Raw genomic sequence first — 19,046 nt, 5'->3', positions numbered from 1 at the left:
AGCAGTAGATTTTATGATTTAGAAAACATTTCCTGGTTTTGAAAACTTAACAATACGCCCTCTAAGTCTGTCAAAAATTGGAATGGGGGGTTTCAGTAATGGGAGAGCCAGAAGGATAAGCTAGTGGATTTGTAATTGCTTCTTTCAACTTTATGACTGTGTCTCTATATTCTAGTTTTATTGAATTTAATTATTAATGACTGTTTTTAATGAGGAAAAAGAATGCTTCTGCATATCTGAGGAAGTCTGAAAGAGATCGTGTTCACCTCTGTATCAACTTTGTACCTTGGTGAAAAAAACAAAAAACACTGGCTTGGTGATTGGTTATCCTTAAGTTTTGTCTTAGCTCTGCTTCAAAGTAACTTTGACTTTACCTAAGTCCATAAGCTTCTTTAGGCCTGACTTAACTGTAAAATGAAAATTTATTGGTTAGTTCAGTTTGGTTCAATAAATGATTGCCTGCTACCTACCTAGCTTGGATTGGGTTCCCTCGAGAGAGAGGCTTAGGAAAGGATTCCTGTGGGAGTGAATAACTGAGTGAGTGCTACCAGGAGAGAACTTTAAGGAAGTGAGAGAAGCAGAGAGGGCAGGAAAGAAGCCAAGTGAAAATGTGGTCTCATCTCAGCTGTGGAATATGAAGAGCAAAATACCTCTTTCAATCAGTCATTGGCTAGAGGTTGCCCTCCAGGACAGAGGGTATGATTTTACTGAAATTTCTGGATAACAGAGTTCATCAGCTGGGGGATGGATGTACCAACCTGTTAAAAGAGATCTAAATGGGGTATCAAAAATCTACTATACCACCTGGGTGCCAGGTACTGTGCTAGGTATTGGAGAGAGGAAGGCAAAAAAGATGTAGTCCCTCATCACAGGAAACTCATGGACTGGTGCAGGAGATAGATGAATAAACAAGTAATCTTAATCCCCCAGGCAAACGCTAGGATAAAGAAATGCTCAATGTTGTAGGAACAAAGAGGAGAAGCAGGCATTGCAGCCTGGGTTACTCAGGAAGCCCATCTGCTACTACCTATCAGCCTTTATTCTAACCTCAAGCCACTTCTGGCTCCATATAAACTGAATGATTAGATGTACCACCCATAGTTTTACCTTGGGGAGAATTTTCCCTCACTGGTGATTTCATGGCCACGCCTAAGGGCAGCTGTAGTGCAGTTGGGATCCTTTTCCAGTCTGCATGCACGTGATGATGCTGACTCAGCCGTGAACCAGGCTTAGGTGTCTTGTCCTTCCATCAACTGGCAAGAAGGGATTTCTCCCTTATTGGGCAACTGGACGCACAGGCTGTGGGAAAGGTGCTGACATAAGACAGCTGATGACATGAAGCTCCAGGCCACCATGTCATGTAGCTCGCTCACGACTTCTGGTCCTGTCCATGCTCAATTCTGGATGTACCACTTCTGTCCCTTGAATCTCTGCTTCCACCATCCATCCATCATGGCAATTCTGTCACGTGCGTCTCAGATTGGGTCATTACACTTTCTGTGCTTGTAGGATCTACCTTAGCTGTGAGTTCACATCATTTATAGCAGTCTGTGCCAGCAGGTTATATCCTGCATCCCTGGGGATGTGCCCCCAAAATATTATAAACTCTCCTTATTTGACTTTATGTTCTGCCCCCTTGATTAGGTACCCTTAGTCCCATGTGCATTTCCCAGCTGCTGGCACTACCTTCTGGATAGGTCCTGCAGCTCCTGTAGGCTCTAGTCATGTCTCCATAAGGTTATTTTGTGACTTAGGCTTTGTTTTGGGTCTAGTGGTCAGGAGGAGAGATGGGGGTGTGTCTTCAGGGCTTACATGCTATTTGTGGGGAGAGGTTTCTGCATCCTCTTTCAGCAAAGGGAGGATCATTTTAATCAGGGAATGGGTCTTTTCTTCAGAATCAGAATGTTCAGAGGGATCTAGGGACATAGGGTATTTGAGCATCAATCCAGATGTCCCCATCCCGTAAGTCAAGTTTCCATTCTTTCCCAAACAAAGCCTTGGACTTGTCAGAGGCAGCCTGACATGATTGGAACTTGAATTTTGTTTGAAGCTGGGTGACAGTCTCAACTTTGCCTGCCCACCTGCTGTAGGAGATGAGAAAGACTATATGCTACAAGGGAAGCCCTTTGGCTTTCATACCTGCCTTGTAATTGTCAGCTAATCTCTCCTAGTTTTTCCTTATCTTTTCCAAAGCTTCATTCAAACTTATCAATAGACATCCAGTTCCATTGTTCTCATTGCTACTACTTGCCCTATATTTCTCGTAGGTTGATATTTCAGAGCTGACTAATGTGTTCCCTTTCACTATAACACCAGTACACCATCAGCGACTTGGGATTAGCCCCTTTAGAAGGTAAAGAAGCAGAATTGGGTAGATAGAGAAGCAAATTTGCAATGCAGTTTCAGTAGAAGCCTTGGCCCTCTTGAGAGTTCTGAAGAGGGACTGATCCATCAGAAGTGTCCTGAGTTGGAGCAAGAGAACACAGCGTTTATACCCCTACGACAGATCTGTGGGCTACCCCAGGAAGCAGGTGTGGCCTTGGGTAAGGCAGCTGTCTTCAGCAGGGTCTCTCCTGCAGGGAGATGATAATATAAGTGTAACAGTCATCGTGTAATAAGTTTACTAACTTCTTTTTTTCCTACAGCATCTTTTTATGGTGAAAGCTACGTGGGGCTCAATATCATAGAAGTTTCCTCTGAGCTATCTCTTCAATTAAAATTTCAAACCAGCAAACCACAGGGATTACTTTTTCTTGCAGCTGGGGAAAATGACTACTGTATAATAGAACTTCTATCAGGAAACTTACGGGTAAGATTTTTTTAAATCTTTAAAAATGTACAACAATTCAATTACTGGAGGGAAAAACAGTGAGAGAAAGAGAACAAAACACTTGATTATTGTTATTTCACTAGAATAAAATCAGATGCCACATGTAAGGGTTGAGATCTTCCCCAATTTTACGAGCATGTCTTAAATATTCCAACTCAAAACATTTTAATTTCAGTATGTAGTTCATAAGTGTGGGAAGGGGTTTCTATGTCCAGGTTTCTCTTTCTTTTTATGAATGGCTGTATTTTCTCAGTAAAACAGTATGAGATGAGATTGCTTAATTATGATTCTTTGTCTTTCAGGTGAGAGTGAATTTGGGGACAGGTGAACTTGTGCTTCTTTCTGAGCAAAGACTTCGTGTGGATGACTTGGCTTGGCATTTAGTGGAATTGTACTGTGTTAAGGATCATGTCTCTCTGGTTATTGACAAACATTATGAGATGACTGGCCAGATCACTGGTGGGATGCACAGTTTGCACTTTCAGCATGGAATCTACATAGCAGGCCGTGGTGGACTTGATGTCTCATATCTTGATGGACAGCTCCCCAATTTCCGTGGCTGTGTGGAGGATGTGGTGTTTAACCAGAGGGAGATCCTTTCCTCTCTTAGATCTTACCCTGGTTTTAAGAAAGTTTATGAGGTGTCACTAGGATGCAGTGATGAATTTTTTGCAGGGGAGGATGAAGCCATCAATTTCTTTAGTTCCAGATCCTATGTCACCTTCCCAGAGTGGAAGGTTCAAGGGGACGGGCTGTTGGAATTTGCTTTGCAGACTGGAACTCAACAAGCCTTGCTTTTATTTCAGTCAGGTAGGGAAGGAGATTTTGTCGCTTTGGAAATAGTAAAAGGTCTTTTGAAGGCTCATGTAGGAAGGAACAGGAGTGATACTCAGCTCTCTTCTTTTAGCTTAGTTAGTGACAACCAGTGGCATGATATTCAACTCAGATTCACTGAAAGATACCTGGGCCTGATGGTGGATGAACAAAGAGTAATGACAAACCTGCCTTTGCAGAGCAAACTGTTTGTATCTGCAGGCCCCTTCTTCGTGGGAGGTCTTGATAGACACAAGAGAGAGGAAGTTAAGAGGTTAGGACTTGCCTCAGTGCCTGGGAAATCTGCTGGAGGAATCTCTTTTCAAGGGTGCTTAAGAGGCTTGAAAGCCAACTCAGAAAAGAGAGCATTAAAGGATGCCTTTGTTTCCAAAGATATATCTGCTGGGTGTAAAATGAAGGGCAGTGGTAATGAAAACCCTTCTGCAACAACCATGGAGAAACTGCTGCTGGCAGAAGTTCCCCTTTCCACTGCTGACTCTGAGGCAGGCAAGCCTAGTCTTCAAGATGTGAGTAGCTGTTTCTTGGTCCTAAATAACTTGGAGGTCCAAGAAGGTGGGCAAGCCTTACTGGAACAAAGACATATGAAGGTGGATATGGAGCTGAAGGATTTGGGTATCCATCAGTCTCAGATACTCTTTAAAATAAAGGAGATGCCTGTTTATGGGTTCCTTCGATTAGATATTTCCCCCGAGCAAGGACTGGAGAAAGTTTTCACTCTGTTGGATTTGGAGCAAGGGAATGTTTGGTATGTCCATGACGGTTCAGAAGAACCTAGGGATTATTTCACATTTTCAGTCTCTTCCAACAGCAAGAGGGAAGTGCCACTGTATCTGCAAGGACATGTTTCTTATGTGTTTGACATTGTTGTCATTCCAGTAAATGATCCCCCAAACCTTAAGCTCCCTGAAGGAAACTTGCTTCTCGTGTTTGAGAATTCTAAGAAACGACTGACTCCAAATATCATACATGTTTCAGACCCAGACACAGATTCCTTGAGTCTTAGTGTCTCAGTGCTTGGCAACTTCAATTCAGATGCTGGGTTTTTAGAAAACATCAATGATCCTGGGAGAGCCATTAATGGTTTCTCATATGGGGATTTAAGAGATGACAACATTTTCTATGTGCATAGGGGCCATCCAAACTCCTGGATCCTTCTGAGAGCAAATGATGGAGAGCTGGTTAGCAGTACAGTGGTGTTGCGGGTCATGGTTATTCCTTGGGACTTGGCAGTGGCCAATCGGACCGGTGTGGCTGTACAGCAGGGTGGTTCGGTTCTGATTACGCAGAGCAACCTGTCGGTGGAAGTTAATGGTGAACGCCCTGAGGTGGGAACCCGTTATGTTATCACTCATCCACCTCGCTTTGGCCAAATTCAGCAACAAGAGCCAGGTGGCGAATGGAAACAAATCAGTACCTTTTCTCAGCGTTCTGTTGATCGGAGTCAGATCCGGTACTGTGCTACATTCAAAGATTTGCAACTAGAAAATGTTACGGATCACTTTAAATTTAAAGTTGACATAGAAGGAAAAAGCAGCAAAGAGCTGGTGTTTCCTATTATGATACAGTGGCTAAAGTTTACCCTTCTGAAAAATGTTGCTCTTGAGATCAGTAAAATAAACAGGCACGTATTGAATTCTGATCACTTACAGGCCGTGACAGAGGGGGTGGAAGTAGCTGAGAGGGAACTGCATTTTAAGTTACTGACCCCACCTAAGAAAGGAAAATTGCTGCTTGGCACAGAAGTTCTACAGACAAACTCAGTCTTCAGCCAACAAAACGTTACCGATGGTAAGATAAGTTATGAACCACAGGAGAGGCCCAGGGAACATTCACAAGATATTTTCAGGTTCTTGATGGTTGCAAAACACATAGAATCAAAAGATTATACTTTCAGAATCAACTTTAAAACAGAGAGGAGGCACATTATTTTAACGAACAGAGGATTACTTGTAAAAGAAGGAGAAGGGAAATTAATCACAGAGTCAGAATTATTTGCTCAAACCTCGGACAATCGGACTTTCCAATATACAGTCACCAGGAGTCCGCAACATGGGAAGCTGAAACTGATTCTCTCTTCAGATTCTCCTGGAAATCAGGACAACATCACTGCCTTCACGGATCAAGACATTCTGGGTGAGCGGCTGATATATGAGCGCGATGACTCTGAGACCCAGAGTGACCAGTTCCTCCTCGTGACCTCCACCACAGGACCAGACCAAGAGGGAGCATTCAGGGATCTTGACATGGAGCATCTGTCTACAGAAATCAAAGTCACCGTTTCTGTGGAGTTAAAGAATGATGAGAAACCAGTGCGCATGGTGGATAAGATCTTTCAGGTTGTGCGGAATGGCCAGCGCTTGTTGACCCTCTCAGATCTCTGCTACCATGACCCTGACTCAGATTTTGACGACGGGCAGTTACTGTACATCCGGTGGGGCATCCCGAATGGGGAATTGGTGCAAGCCAGTGACCCAGCTCAGAAACTCTACCAGTTCAGGCAAGAGGACCTGCGGGAAGGCCGCGTGCTCTTCAGGCATCGGGGCGCAGCCTCGGCCCACTTTGTGTTGTTCGTGACAGACGGTGTCCACTACACATCAGCCCTCCTCGAGGTCAGCGTGTCAGACCCCTACGTCCGTGTAGTCAACAACACGGGGCTGCTCGTCCAGAGAGGAAAAGACAGCAGCCTCACGACGGCCAACCTCAGTGTCACCACAAACCAGGATGTCAGAACAGACCACGAGGTCGAATTTCACATTGTGCAGCCCCCGAAGCACGGCAGAGTGCTGGTCAGCAGCTCAGCGCCTGGCTCATTTTCCATGCATGACTTGAAGCAAGGGCGTGTGACTTACAGGCATGATGGCAGTGGCAGCTTCGACACGTTCAACCTAACAGTGCGAGTTAAAGATATACATTTATATGTGGGAGTCTACGTGCACGTGGACTTAGAAAGCCACCAACAACACACGCGAATTCTGCACAGCAAGACCCTTGTGGTTGAAGAAGGAAAACCAGTAGAACTGAGTAGAGGAAGTCTTCAGGTAGGTGGTGGTCTCAGCTCCTGGCATCCTCTCCCTCTGGAACCACAGGGACAGATGATCTGTTTGTTTCTGTGAGCTCTTTTTGTGCTGATTTCTCTCCTGGTATTTGGAATGACTTTTTAAAAATGCAGATGCCATTGAGAAGAAAAGCCAGATGGTTCCATGATTTTGATGCTGCTAATTGTTCTATACTTGGAAATGGAATATAAAGAATCCCTTCATTTTAAAGCTGTGTGCACATGATCACATGAGTATGCGTATATATTTATAATGTAGAATAACCTGCAAAGGAGGAGGGAATGTATATAGTATAGTCAATGCAGAGGTCATTACTTTTTTTCATTTTTCGTGGCAACACTGCCAATATTTCATTTGATCTGAGTTACATTTGTAATGTGGTGAAGTAAGGTATAAAAGTGCAATTTAACAGACATAAAAAGGATTCCTAAAACAGACGAGGATACTATATTACACAGTTTATTTCTTTAGCTCTGAATGTGGCCTTGTGTAGTTTCTTGAAATTGATGGATAAATTGGCCCAGACCCGGGGAATGCCAAGGGTGAGACTTCACACCAGAAGCCGCCTGGTTTCCTGAGGCTCCGACTTGAGAGCCTTTAGCAGCACAGCCCTTCTGATCAGAGTTAGGGGAGAATGAGTAATCTGTGCAGGGTTCGTAAACTGATTTATGACAATTGGCCACAAATGCAAGCTATTCTGAATCTACCCTCAGGACTGCAAACGAGTTTGCCTGCTTGCTAAATACAGCCAATAACATCAAGTAGAAATGAATTTGGACTTCTCTGGTGGGTCAGTGGTAAAGAATCTGCCTGCAGTATAGGAGACCTGGGTCGGGAAGATCCCCTGGAGGAGGGCATGGCAACCCACTCCAATATTCTTGCCTGGAGAATCCCGTGGACAGAAGAGCCTGGTGGCTACAGTCCATGGGGTTGCAAAGAGGTGGACATGACTGAGCAACTGAACAGCAGCAGCAGCAGAAATCAAGTCAGAGCAATTTACTGAATAATGAGTTTTGACCAAGAGAATATGGAGCCCACCAGTTTTTTTCTCAATTATTTTTCAGGATCTTAGAGAATTTAAGTTTCACCACAAGGGGGTGTACATAGTTCATGGACTATAAATCTGTTACAGAAAGTTTTGAGATGAATTTTGCTGAGTCAGTAAATGTATATTCAAAATGCTGAGCTAGTTTAAAAATCGACTTTCATTTAAAGTCTTGCAATTTTAGTGCTTTAACTGCTACTTCTACCATCTTTTATTCCTTCTCTAGATACCATTTTATTTCTTTCAGCTCTGTTTTTTGAGTCCTAGGTTTCTTGCCACTGTGAACGATGTCTTGATAATACATTAGTAACTGTTCAAATGTTGCTTTGTCTTTGTGATCAGGACTGAAATTTGAAATATTAGCATCGTTACCAGAACATTCCTAGGTTTAAACTGTGTCTTAACCTGGATTGTAACTTAAGCCATTTGTGAACATTAATAGAAAAAAAATTTGGTTCATCAAGGGTCTTGACTCTTCCATAGATTAATGTTTTTCTTTTTGTGTCTCTGTGTCGTTTAATGTGCACTCAAGGCTGTGCACGAAGACCCGGTTCCTTCAGAGGCAGTGTTCATTGTTAGAACTCCACCAGTGCATGGATACCTTCGAAGGTCTTTACCGGAGGAGGGTAGCATGGGTGCAGAGAAGAAGTTCCCTTTGATGTTTACGCAGCAGGATGTTGATGATGGTTACATCCATTATGTACAGACAATGCCTGACCAACAACAGGACCATTTTATACTGGATGTTATGAGTGGCTTCCAAGCTGTGAGCAGACTTGAAATCCTGGTGGATATTGTCCCTAAACGGATCCCTCTGACAGTACAAAATTTCACAGTCCAGGAAGGTGGCTCCAAGGCACTTCCAGAAGACTATTTCAGAATTCAAAACAAGCATTTTGCAGGATTTGACTGTGAATTTGTTTTACTCAAACCACCGAAACATGGTTATGTTCAAAATTCTCATTTTCCACGAGTAAAGCTGATGAAATTTACCAGGAAACAGGTAATAACTCTCAGTTAATTTATTTGGATTTGGATATGTGTGATAAGCAAAAAATTGGCTATTTATCACTTGGATTCATGGACTTTGGGAAGTGATGGGGCCTTAGAAGATATCTGGTCCAACTTCCCAGCAGATGGAGAAGCGTTTCCATGATAACCCCATAGAGAGGTCATCTAGTCATTAATTAAATATCCTCAGTGAGTTATTAGAGTGTTATTACTGTGATAGTTTGTTTTCTTACCATGAATAAAAGAATGATTTCCATACTTAAAAAAAAATATTGCAAAGTATCTTTCAGATCCCCATTATTTCCTTTATAAGCTCCTAGGAACACACTGTCTTCAGGATGGAAACCTTGAACAGCTATCTAGCATCTTGTGATATCTTTGTCCAGTTAGCTGAGAACGCATGTTGCTGCTTCATTTTGCTTCTAAGGATTTTACCTCGTCAAGTGACTTGAATTCATTTACTAAAACTTACTCTGTTCAAGTTACTGTGTAAGGTTTCCATGATAAGTGGACATATTTTTTTTGCCTTCAAGAATTGCTGTGGGGGAGTTAGGCACATGAACTTTAATATAAGCTATACTCTTCTTGTCTTTCATGTAGCACTTTAACAATGATGCTGTGGGTGTGCAGAATGGTCACATTTGACTCTAATTGAAGGCTTCTCAGAGGGAATAAAGTTTAAGCTAGACTTTTAGGATAGAGAAAGAGCAGAGAGATAATAGAGGTGGAGAGAGAAAGCAAAGAAATGCAAGCAAAAGGAGACTATATGGCAATGGCGTGAAGGCATTGAAGTGAATGGTGTTCTAGAGGCCAAGGAATAGTTCACAAGGCTCCCAGATGGACAGAGTGTGCTGGAGGGTGCTTAGGGGCCAACTTTGGAGAGCCCTGAGGCACCTGTCAAGAGAGTTAGACTCAATCAGGTGGTATTCAGAGCCATGGGGAGAACTGGAGAGTGCTAAGGGTGGAAAAGACCTTGGGGCTCGGTGCCTCTCAACTGGGGATCCAGGGGAGGTGATTCTTCAGTCACTCCATGCAGCCATCTCTTAATCATAGCTTCCCTCCCAAAGGCCGGACAAGCCACCTAAGATAACCACCTGCTCTCATGTGAATGGAATTTTATTCTATTCACCCCATGTACTCTGGGTGAGAGACCGAGCACTAAATTTTGGTTCTGTCTTAACCAATTCATTATCGTCTGTGCTTTGTATTATGAGACGTGTATATTTAAGCGTGGCTGGTTGAAATCTGCATCAAGTGCGTGTGCTCCCAGTATCCATGTTGCTGTGTAGCCTTGTTCACAGTCAAGGTTATATGTTCCTGATCTTCAGGTGACCCTGTTGACTTAAAAAAAATAGTCACAATCTAAAAGTTGAGAGTTGTGTTTTATTTGGTGGAAAGGACTTCGAGCCCAGGAGACAGCATCTCAAGTGACCCTGAGAGACCTACTCCAAGGAGGTGGGGGAGGAATCAGGTTATATAGAAGTTTGCAACAAAGAGCAGGTAGTCTGAATGTCAAAAGATTATTGTTAATGAAGTAAAACCAGATTAAACAAGCTAAAGAATTTAGCACTTTTCTATTTATGGGACGATGAAAGAGTCTGGGCTCACTGGAATCATTCCTTTCACGTACACCTCAGCTATCTGGAGTCAGTATCCTGTTTTCATATGCTGAGCTGCTCAGAGCTCACTGTGGGGAGTGGCTGCAGCCTAATGGCTGCCAGGCTGTAGGTATTCTTCTCCTTCCTGAGTGCCCGAAAGGCTCAGGAATTCACATTTGGAGAGCCAGAATATCACTGTGACATCCTTTGTTTACTGATGTGACAGGAAATCCTCCATTTCTCAAGACCTTTACATTTTCTCTTCTTTTTTGCCTTCTGAGGTCTCCAGGGTTTGAGACACGGTCATTTTCACTTATGATGACACCTAACAACTTGTGGCTATAACCTTCAGTGACTCAGAGGAGGAGAGGTCTTGGCCATTTTTGCCCTTCATTCATTCAATGAATAATTTTTGAGTGTCCATTATGTGTCAGGTATGCTAGTTCTAAGTATTGAATGTCAAGCAGTGAATTGACCCAGCAACAAACCCTGCTCTTATGGATCTTTTTTCCTGGTGGGGAAAGAAAGAGGCAGAGAGAGAGAATAAATAAAATAAGTAAGTGAATTTATATAAATAAAATAGTTGAATGAAGATTAGTGCTATGGAGAAAAATAGAACAGGAAAGAGAGATAGGAAACGCAGGGAACATCAGTGGTGTTTTGTGTCTGTGTGTGCTGATGCCCAAGGCAGCCTTGAGCAGACGCCTGGAGGACGTGATGGATAGTGAGCTTGGTGGATATGGAGGAAGAGCATTCAGGCAGAGGGAAGAGCAAGCGAACAGCTCTGTGAGGGGAGCAGGAGGAGCTCAGTGTGTGGAGCTTCACACAAGGGTGGGGGGCCGTAAGTGAGATTTAGGGAGGTCCAGTATGGGAGGGCTTTTGACTTCACCTTTGACCCCTAGTGAGGTTCAGAACAGTGAGGGAGAGAGAATGTGAACCGTTGTTATTTTTCTGTGTGCTCAGTTCTGTCCGATTCTTTGTGTAGCTCGCCAGGCTCCTCCGTCCACAGAATTTTCTAGGCAGGAATACTGGAGTGGGTTGCCTTTTCCTACTCCAGAGGATCTTCCCAACCCAGGGGTCAAAACAGGGGTCGTGTCTCTTACGTCTCCTGCAATGGCAGGTGGATTATTTACCTCTGAACTACCTGGAAAGCCTGCTGAGAACAGAAGGGGGGAAACTTAATATTCCCTGAACATGATTGGTGACAGGGGACCAAATGCTTTTCAATCTTTTAAGATTTTCTACAAGTTTATTAAGTACTTGAAGGTCAGCAGATGTTTTTCTAGCTTTAGAACTAGGAATAGATACATTCCTACCAAATCCTCCTTGCCTTTAGGTTAATACCTCCTAACTGGCATTTTGGGCTTCCCAGCTGGCTCAGCTGGTAAAGAACCCACCTGCCAATACAGGAGATTTAAGAGCTGCGAGTTTGATCTCTGGGTGGAGAAGATCCCCTGGAGGAGAGCATGACAACCCACTGCAGTATTCTTGCCTGGAGAATCCCCATGGAGAGAGGAACCTTCAGGCTACAGTCCAAGGGGTCACAAAGAGTTGGACACAACGGAGGTGACTTAGCACATGCACGTGCTCACTGGCATTTTAAATGGTAATTTGAGAGAGTACCACTCTGTTGAGGAAATGATGTGTTTCTGCAGGAAGGATACAGAGAAGGTGATGTCTATTTAAATGTTATCTTCTTAAAGCATGTTAGGTTAGAATTTCTCCTGCCTTCTTCCACGTTTTTTTTTTTTTTTTTAATAGCTTAAAACAGTATGTTCCAGGAATATGTGGTCAGGCCTACAGTCTGGAATTCTCTTCCCACAGAACTCCAAAGAAACTTTCATGCACCTGTGTTCAAGTGACTACAACTTTCTCTTGAGACAGTTTGTGAACTTTTCAACTCTTGTCAGAGACACCTCTGAGAGATCAAAAGTCTTTGCTCAAAGGAAGTGCGCCATAAGACTGGACAAAGTTGAACTGTTAAGAATGTTGGCTGTATTTTATCAAAACAAACACAACCCCAGAGACTTTTTGGAAGTTCAGCTACTCCTGTTGGGCTTTGGAAGTTCTCTGCTGTTGTATTTTGGGGTCACAGGTTCACCGAAGCCAAGTTCCCTTCTAGCTTTAAAATTCTCCTGGTGTCTGGTTTTGATCCATACTTTCATCAGAACCTTAAAGACATGAAAGGCATTCTGATTAAATCTGTGGCTATCACAAATCCAAGAAGAATAACTGATTCATTGGACAACCGTTTCAGAATGAAAATTAGAAAGATGAAATCAACCAGGGATAAAAATAAACATTTGCATTTTGGTTATTACAGTGAGAGAAATCTGGCTTGATAAAATAATTTATTTACAATATATTTCATTATAGTTTGTCCTCAGGAGCTTTATGGTGGCTGTTAAGAGATGCATCAAAAAATGATTGTATTCTGCAGGAGGAGGAGGTAGCAGGTGTAACCTCGCATGCAAAGAGCAGTTAAGGGAATAATGCATACTTAGCTCAGAAAAGAGAAGTTTGGGGAAACTTAAAGAAGTCTGAACAGGCATGCATGCACACAATAGTTGCACTGGTCCATGTGTCCCCAAAGAGCAGAAATCCAGCCAGTGGGTGGAAACTTCAGAGCCTAAGCCCAATATTCTGAATTGTCCAACATTCTGAATTGTCTACAACTTCAAAAATTAGTCTCTCTAAATACACATGCAGAGTCTGAATTTTAATGGGTGATCTGTTGGAAAAAAGGGAAGACTATGTCACCTACAACACATTTTAGGGTTTGAAATAGCCTTTGAACTCAGGCCTTTTAATAACCAATCCAGCATTTTCTTTATTACCCCATGTTCCTCAATCACTCTGTTCATCCTTAAACTTACTTTTGGGATGCTGCACTGCTTCATCAAAATTATGCCATCCATCAGAATTTGCATTCTGATTGTCAGAATCAAATTTTATGAGATGAACACATGCTTCTGTGTTTTAAAGAGATATAAAATATCAGGATTTCTCTTAGAGCATTTTTGTCATATTTTTAAATTACATATCCAGTAGTTTGGTGATTTTTTTTTGTTGGTTACAGGTGGAAAATGAATTGATTTCCTATGTGCATGATGGTAGCGAAGCACTTCTTGACAGTTTCATCATCTTTGCAAATAGCTCAGAGCTTGGAAAACAGAGTTTGCCCCAAACTCTTTTTGTGACCATTGAATCAGTAAACGATGAGGCTCCAGTAATAACAGTCAATAAAATCCTCCAGGTAAGTGCTCCGTGCTTTTGGATTTATCATAATAATACAGGGCTACCTGCTTGATTTTCTTTTGTATTATTTCTAATGTTAATAAGATATATTACTATGTATGTATAGTTGACATATTCCAGCTGGTTTTAAATAAATGTTAGTCATACCAAGACATTATGTTGATTTTGGCTTGTGCTGTTCTAAACCAGTCATCTAAAATGTTATTTTCTAAGTAACAAAGGACCTAGTCCCCCAAGCTACAACTTGGTGCAACATAACCATAATATCCAGCTGATAGTTGACACAAAGAGAAAAAGGATCTTTGGAGAATGGTGTCCTGGCAGGTGACAGAGAGGGGCAGGAAGAAAGCAAGGAGAACAACAAAGAAATAAGGAACAAGAAGCCTTTGACCTTGATTTATAAGACACTCCAACACCAGCTGGATGATTATGCCTGCATACCCAGGAATCCACCAGGGGCTAATCTAAATAGAAAATTTTGCATTGTTAAAAATCACTGCAGTTTTATGTTTTTATTTGCTCACAATAGTTGGATCTGGGAATAGGCTTTTTAGTGCTTTTAATTCTATTACAGCTTGTTCGTTATGCAGCCTCTACATTTTAAGGGAAAAATTGATGATGGTGTTTTTAGATATTTGGAACCCGTTCCTTTATCTTTTAGTTGACTTCCCAGTCATTGCCCAGGTACCTGGGAATAGTGTGTTCCAACTGGTCAACCATGTGGGCCTCCCCCTATGTTTTCAGCTTCCTTTCTCTCTCTCTCCAGACTTATTTTAGTACCTGTTGACCCACTCTCAGCAAAATGATCTGAGAAGTAGGCTGTGGGCTAGTGTGATGAACTGTAGGAGTCAATCGTTATTGAAAACAGTTATAAAAGTTTACATTTATTACTGAGCAGAGTACTGTACATCTTCCATGCGGGTGTCATTTTCACAGCCCTACAAAGGAACTGCTGTGATTAATACGCGTGTTATAGATGGCAGTGCTAAGGCTCTGAGCAGTCTCAAGGGAAGGTGTAGACTTGTGCCGAGTGTGCCCAAGCCTGACTCTCTCACCACTGTGATTTGCCACTTCCCCTCTTACCCATGACTGACTCAAGCACTCCCAGTGTGTCTGTGTGATCAAGGGCTGTCTTATTAGTGAAGAAAATCTCCAGAGCTTCTCTTCCTTTTGCTCCTACTAAATTGGACTTACAGGAATAGCTCTGAAGCAGGCATATTGACACCTCTATGAGCTCAGGAGCCTCAGCAGAGGATCTGAGCCCTTTGCTGAGTGATGCCAAACTGCGGGGTGAGAAAGATCCAGGGGAGGGACCGAGGCTCTAGAAAGAGAAGAGCTCAAGTTGCCTGAGAGAGAGGAGGACCAAGGAATTAGGTAGTGAACTCTCAGGCTTCCTTATGGAAAGGAGCTGAAGCCCCGCTGTGGGCTTGGCGTTCAGTTCTGACGTACTGTCAATTGTAAGAGGCACTATCAACTTGATAATAGCTTTACTATATTTAAATGTGCTTGTCAATTTAAGATGTTCAAAACATTAAATTGTGAGGAGAAAAAAGTGTACCCTAGCCTTTGTCTTCTCTTAAAATTAGGAAAATACAGCCTGCTGGGAACCTTGCTTGCTCAAGTGGTTTGCCCAGACCTCTCGCCCCATCCCTGATTCCAGTGTTTTTCTCAATAAAATAAAATAATAGTAGCTGGGAGCAGGGGCCGTTGCCTTTATTCCTGCCTTTCCCCCTCCATAGCCTGGATCCAGGCCAGGAAAGATGCAACTTCCCAGTTTTGAGTTGTGTAGTCATTTGACACTGGCTTTTTCTGAGCTTATTTTTTATTTATCTAGTAAGAAATTCATTTCTGCCACGAAAGTTCTGGATTAAAGTTAGGAGACCAGAGTTAAAAGCTTGTAAACTGCCCCATTTAAGCAAAATTTCCCTGGGCCTCAGCTGATCTTTCAAAGAATTGATGCTTTCAAACTGTGGTGCTGGAGAAGATTCTTGAGAGTCCCTTGGACAGCAAGGAGATCAAACCAGTCAATCCTAAAGGAAATCAACCCTGAATATTCATCGGAAGGACTGATGCTGAAATTCCAATATTTTGGCCACCTGATTTGAAGAGCCAACTCATTGGAAGAGACCCTGATGCTGGGAAAGATAGAAGGCGAAAGGAGAAGGTGTCAGCAGAGAATGAGATGGTTAGATAGCATCACCGACTCAATGGACATTAATTTAAGCAAACTCTGGGAAATAGAGAAGGACAGAGGAGCCTGGTGTGCTGCCGTCCATGGTGTTGCAGGGTGTTGGACACAACTTAGCGACTGAACAATCTCTGGGCTTCACCTTCCTCAGTAGAAAAACCATAAGCCTGTTGCAGGGTGGGGTGTGTGAGTGTCCATGCATGTGTATGTTTTCCTTGATCATCTCGCAGTCCCGCCCAGTTCTAACATCTTGTAGTTTTTATGACTGTACACATTGTTTGACACTCTCTGGGTGAAGCTGCACTTGGATGGATGAAGGGGCTATTGAGCTTCCATTTTCTGTTGGATGGAATCATTCCAGGCTAGACTGGGGGAACCTTTTCTCTGACTGGGGAACGTATGAACAGTTTTGGTTTTAAAGTCAGTGTGTCTAAAATCTGGAGGTGACTAGGTACGACTGTAGGACATATTAACTAGTCATGTACATGTGTAGAAATAGTTTTGGTAAGATTTGCTTAATTATTTTAAAATGGAAGAAATCGCAAGAATTTGTTTATCAATGAAAATCTTTCTATATCAAGGCATTCAGGCTTCTTTGCCAAAAATGATTTTTTTTGTTGTTGTTTAAATTGTGATGATTGTGCATAGAGGCTTTCTAGATTTCACTGATTACCAGTCATCTGGTGCAGAATATATTAATAGTACCAGGACTCCTTAAGCATGGGTGTGTTGCCTACTCTGGAAGCCTAGCTGGACCCTGGTCACCCAGCCTTCTAGACATGCTCCTCTCATAGATGCTTCTCTGACGACCCAGCCGAAGGAGCAGTGTGTCGTCCTCTGTCCCTTGACCCTGCTTTATTCTCGTTTGTAGTAAACAAATATTGTTTGTCTCCTCCCATAAATGTAAGCTCCGTTGGGAAGGGAATTTGCTGTCCCTTTCCTGTGGTGGCCTCAGTGTCTGGCACAGTCCCTGACAAGTAATACGGGCAATAAATTTTGACTGAGTGCTCCATGGAGCTTCTGTTGATTGGGGAAGACCTTGAAAGTATATGATAAACAGAGTGATGAACTGCAGTATTTTTCTGCAGAGCACTTAAGGGGACAGCGACCCATGGGGTCAGAGAATGATGACCTTGCAGAGAGTACGGTGAGGGAAGGTCTTATCAAGGAAGGGACGTTTGAGCGGAGCCCTGTGTGTCAGGGGTTCCCAAGCCCTCTACACCTTTGTTGGTTAGCAAGGACTCACAAAACTCAGCCTAGAGTCAAAGCATGGCTAAGATTTATTTCAGTGAGAGATATGAAGCAAATTCTGCTCAGGGGAAAGGCACGTGGGGTGAAGTCCAGAGGAAAGGAGGTCAGGCTGTAAGAGTCCTCTCCTGGTGAAGTCACACAGGACGCATTCAATTCTTCTAGCAACAAATTGTGATGATGTGCAGGAAGTGTTGTCTACCAGGGAAGATCATTAGATCCTGAGTACCCCGGATGTTTACTGGGGGCTGGAGCCCAATAAACATAGGCGCCTTCTACCTAGTATCTACCAAGTCCCAGATTCCCAGGAGGAAAGCAGGGGTCCAGCACAAATTACATTGTTTGTGCTGTTTAGATATACACTCTTATTATTTTAGGAAAAGGTCTGTATCAGTCCAGGAAACTGTTTAATAACGGAGTTCCCAGATGCCAGCCAAGTACCGATTTGCACACAGGACTTCCTAAGGAAAGGCAGTCTTATAAGCCTACTTTTTCTGAATAAAGGCCAGGGTGAGTGGGCTCAGGTGGGGGAGAGAGAAACCATATGAATGTTAGGAGCACAAGCATTCCCAGCAAAGGATTCAGCTAGAGCAACAGTTGTGAGTCTGTAGCAGGTTTGGAGTGTTTGAGGACATGAGAAGCTCAGAGTGACTGGGGCAGATGGAGGGAGGAGAGTGCTCAGCCATTAGGTTCCATGGTGAGAGCTGATTGCTGGGCATAGGGACCCCCTATGCTATACCATTTCATTCCACTAGGCTTCAGAGGAGATGGGGCAGTGGGCCAGCATTTATTGAGCCCCTGCCAGGCTCCATTCTGAAAGCATCACGTGTGACTTCTCATTCATTTCTCTCACAGTCCTTGACATAGAATGAGGATTGCAGTAGATCTGGGCACAGAAAGGTCGAGTTACTTGACCAGGGTCATACAGTTAGTAAAGAGAGTGAGTTTCAAGCCCAGGTGGTCTGAGCAGAGTCCACTCTGCCATCCACGATGTGAATGATCTGGTTCAGTGTTTTAAAACTCCAGGTTGCAAACTGTTCACAGTCTGTGAAATTAATTGAGTGGACCAGGACCAACATTTTAAAAACAAATTAAATAGAATCAAATAGAACAGGTAGCATCAGAATGCACTGTGTGTAGCAAGGGCAGGATTGTTATGTGAAACTTTTGCTTCATTTTAAACACACACACATACAAATACACATATACGTTCTAGGTTGTTGTGTAAAAAGTATCCCTCTCTTTGGGTGTTAAAGAACATTATATGCCACTGATCTAGCAAATCTAAATGTTTTGATATAGATAAATCGCTTTTTAAAATTACTTTTCCTGTTCCTAGGAACACCTGACCTTTGATAAGTTGAGTCAAGTCTTAGAAGTTCATTTGTAGAAACTTCTATCTAGCAGGGACCTGGAAGTGGATACTAGAGGGATGTAACAGAGTTAATGCAGCCTGTAACAACCCCCGCCTACCCCACCCCACCACCAGATACCCCTTCATCAGGGTACTTTACCACATGCAAGAAGTCTCTGTGTTCAGGGGAGGGGGCATAGACTGTCACTATCAGCTTTGAAGTCTCCCTGTGAACACTGTCGTCATAGGCCTGCCTGCTGGCTCAGCCCTGCCCGCCCATTCGCTGCCCATCTGCCTGTTCTGTCCAGCAAGAAAGGAGACGGGGATGGTCAGACTAGGTACATTGTCTGCAAACATGGCTGATTCACTTTAGGTACCGCTCTACAGCCCAGAGTCATGGTGAGGAGGGCATATACAGAAAAGGAAGAACATCATAAATTATAAAATTTTAAATATTAGGGGAAAAAGGGATGTAGACCAGGGTATATAATGACAACCTTCCTTTTCTGTTATATATAGTATAATGTGAATGAAATTGGTTTAAGGATTTTAGAAGAAGGAAATCTTGAGCCCTAAAATTTTATGATATAATTATAATGTCTATTATCAATCTCAGTATAATTT

The 19,046-nt window shown here is 42.9% G+C and overlaps 1 protein-coding gene across 1 annotated transcript in view; it reads left to right on the top strand.

Annotated features, from left to right (window-relative positions):
- Positions 1-19,046, top strand: part of LOC129553261 (chondroitin sulfate proteoglycan 4-like) — a 77,983-nt gene that overhangs the window by 10,269 nt on the left and 48,668 nt on the right. The window contains 4 exon segments of the mRNA XM_088827687.1: positions 2,646-2,809; positions 3,133-6,702; positions 8,298-8,768; positions 13,454-13,630. Of these exon segments, the coding sequence (XP_088683813.1) occupies positions 2,646-2,809; positions 3,133-6,702; positions 8,298-8,768; positions 13,454-13,630 (4,382 nt within the window).

The sequence above is a fragment of the Moschus berezovskii genome, chromosome 18 (assembly GCF_049115385.1).
Source record: "Moschus berezovskii isolate FMDL1 chromosome 18, NW_MosBer_1.0, whole genome shotgun sequence".
Lineage (NCBI taxonomy): Eukaryota > Metazoa > Chordata > Mammalia > Artiodactyla > Moschidae > Moschus > Moschus berezovskii.
Note: the sequence above shows the minus strand (reverse complement) of the source record. Positions and strands in the feature narration are given on the sequence as shown.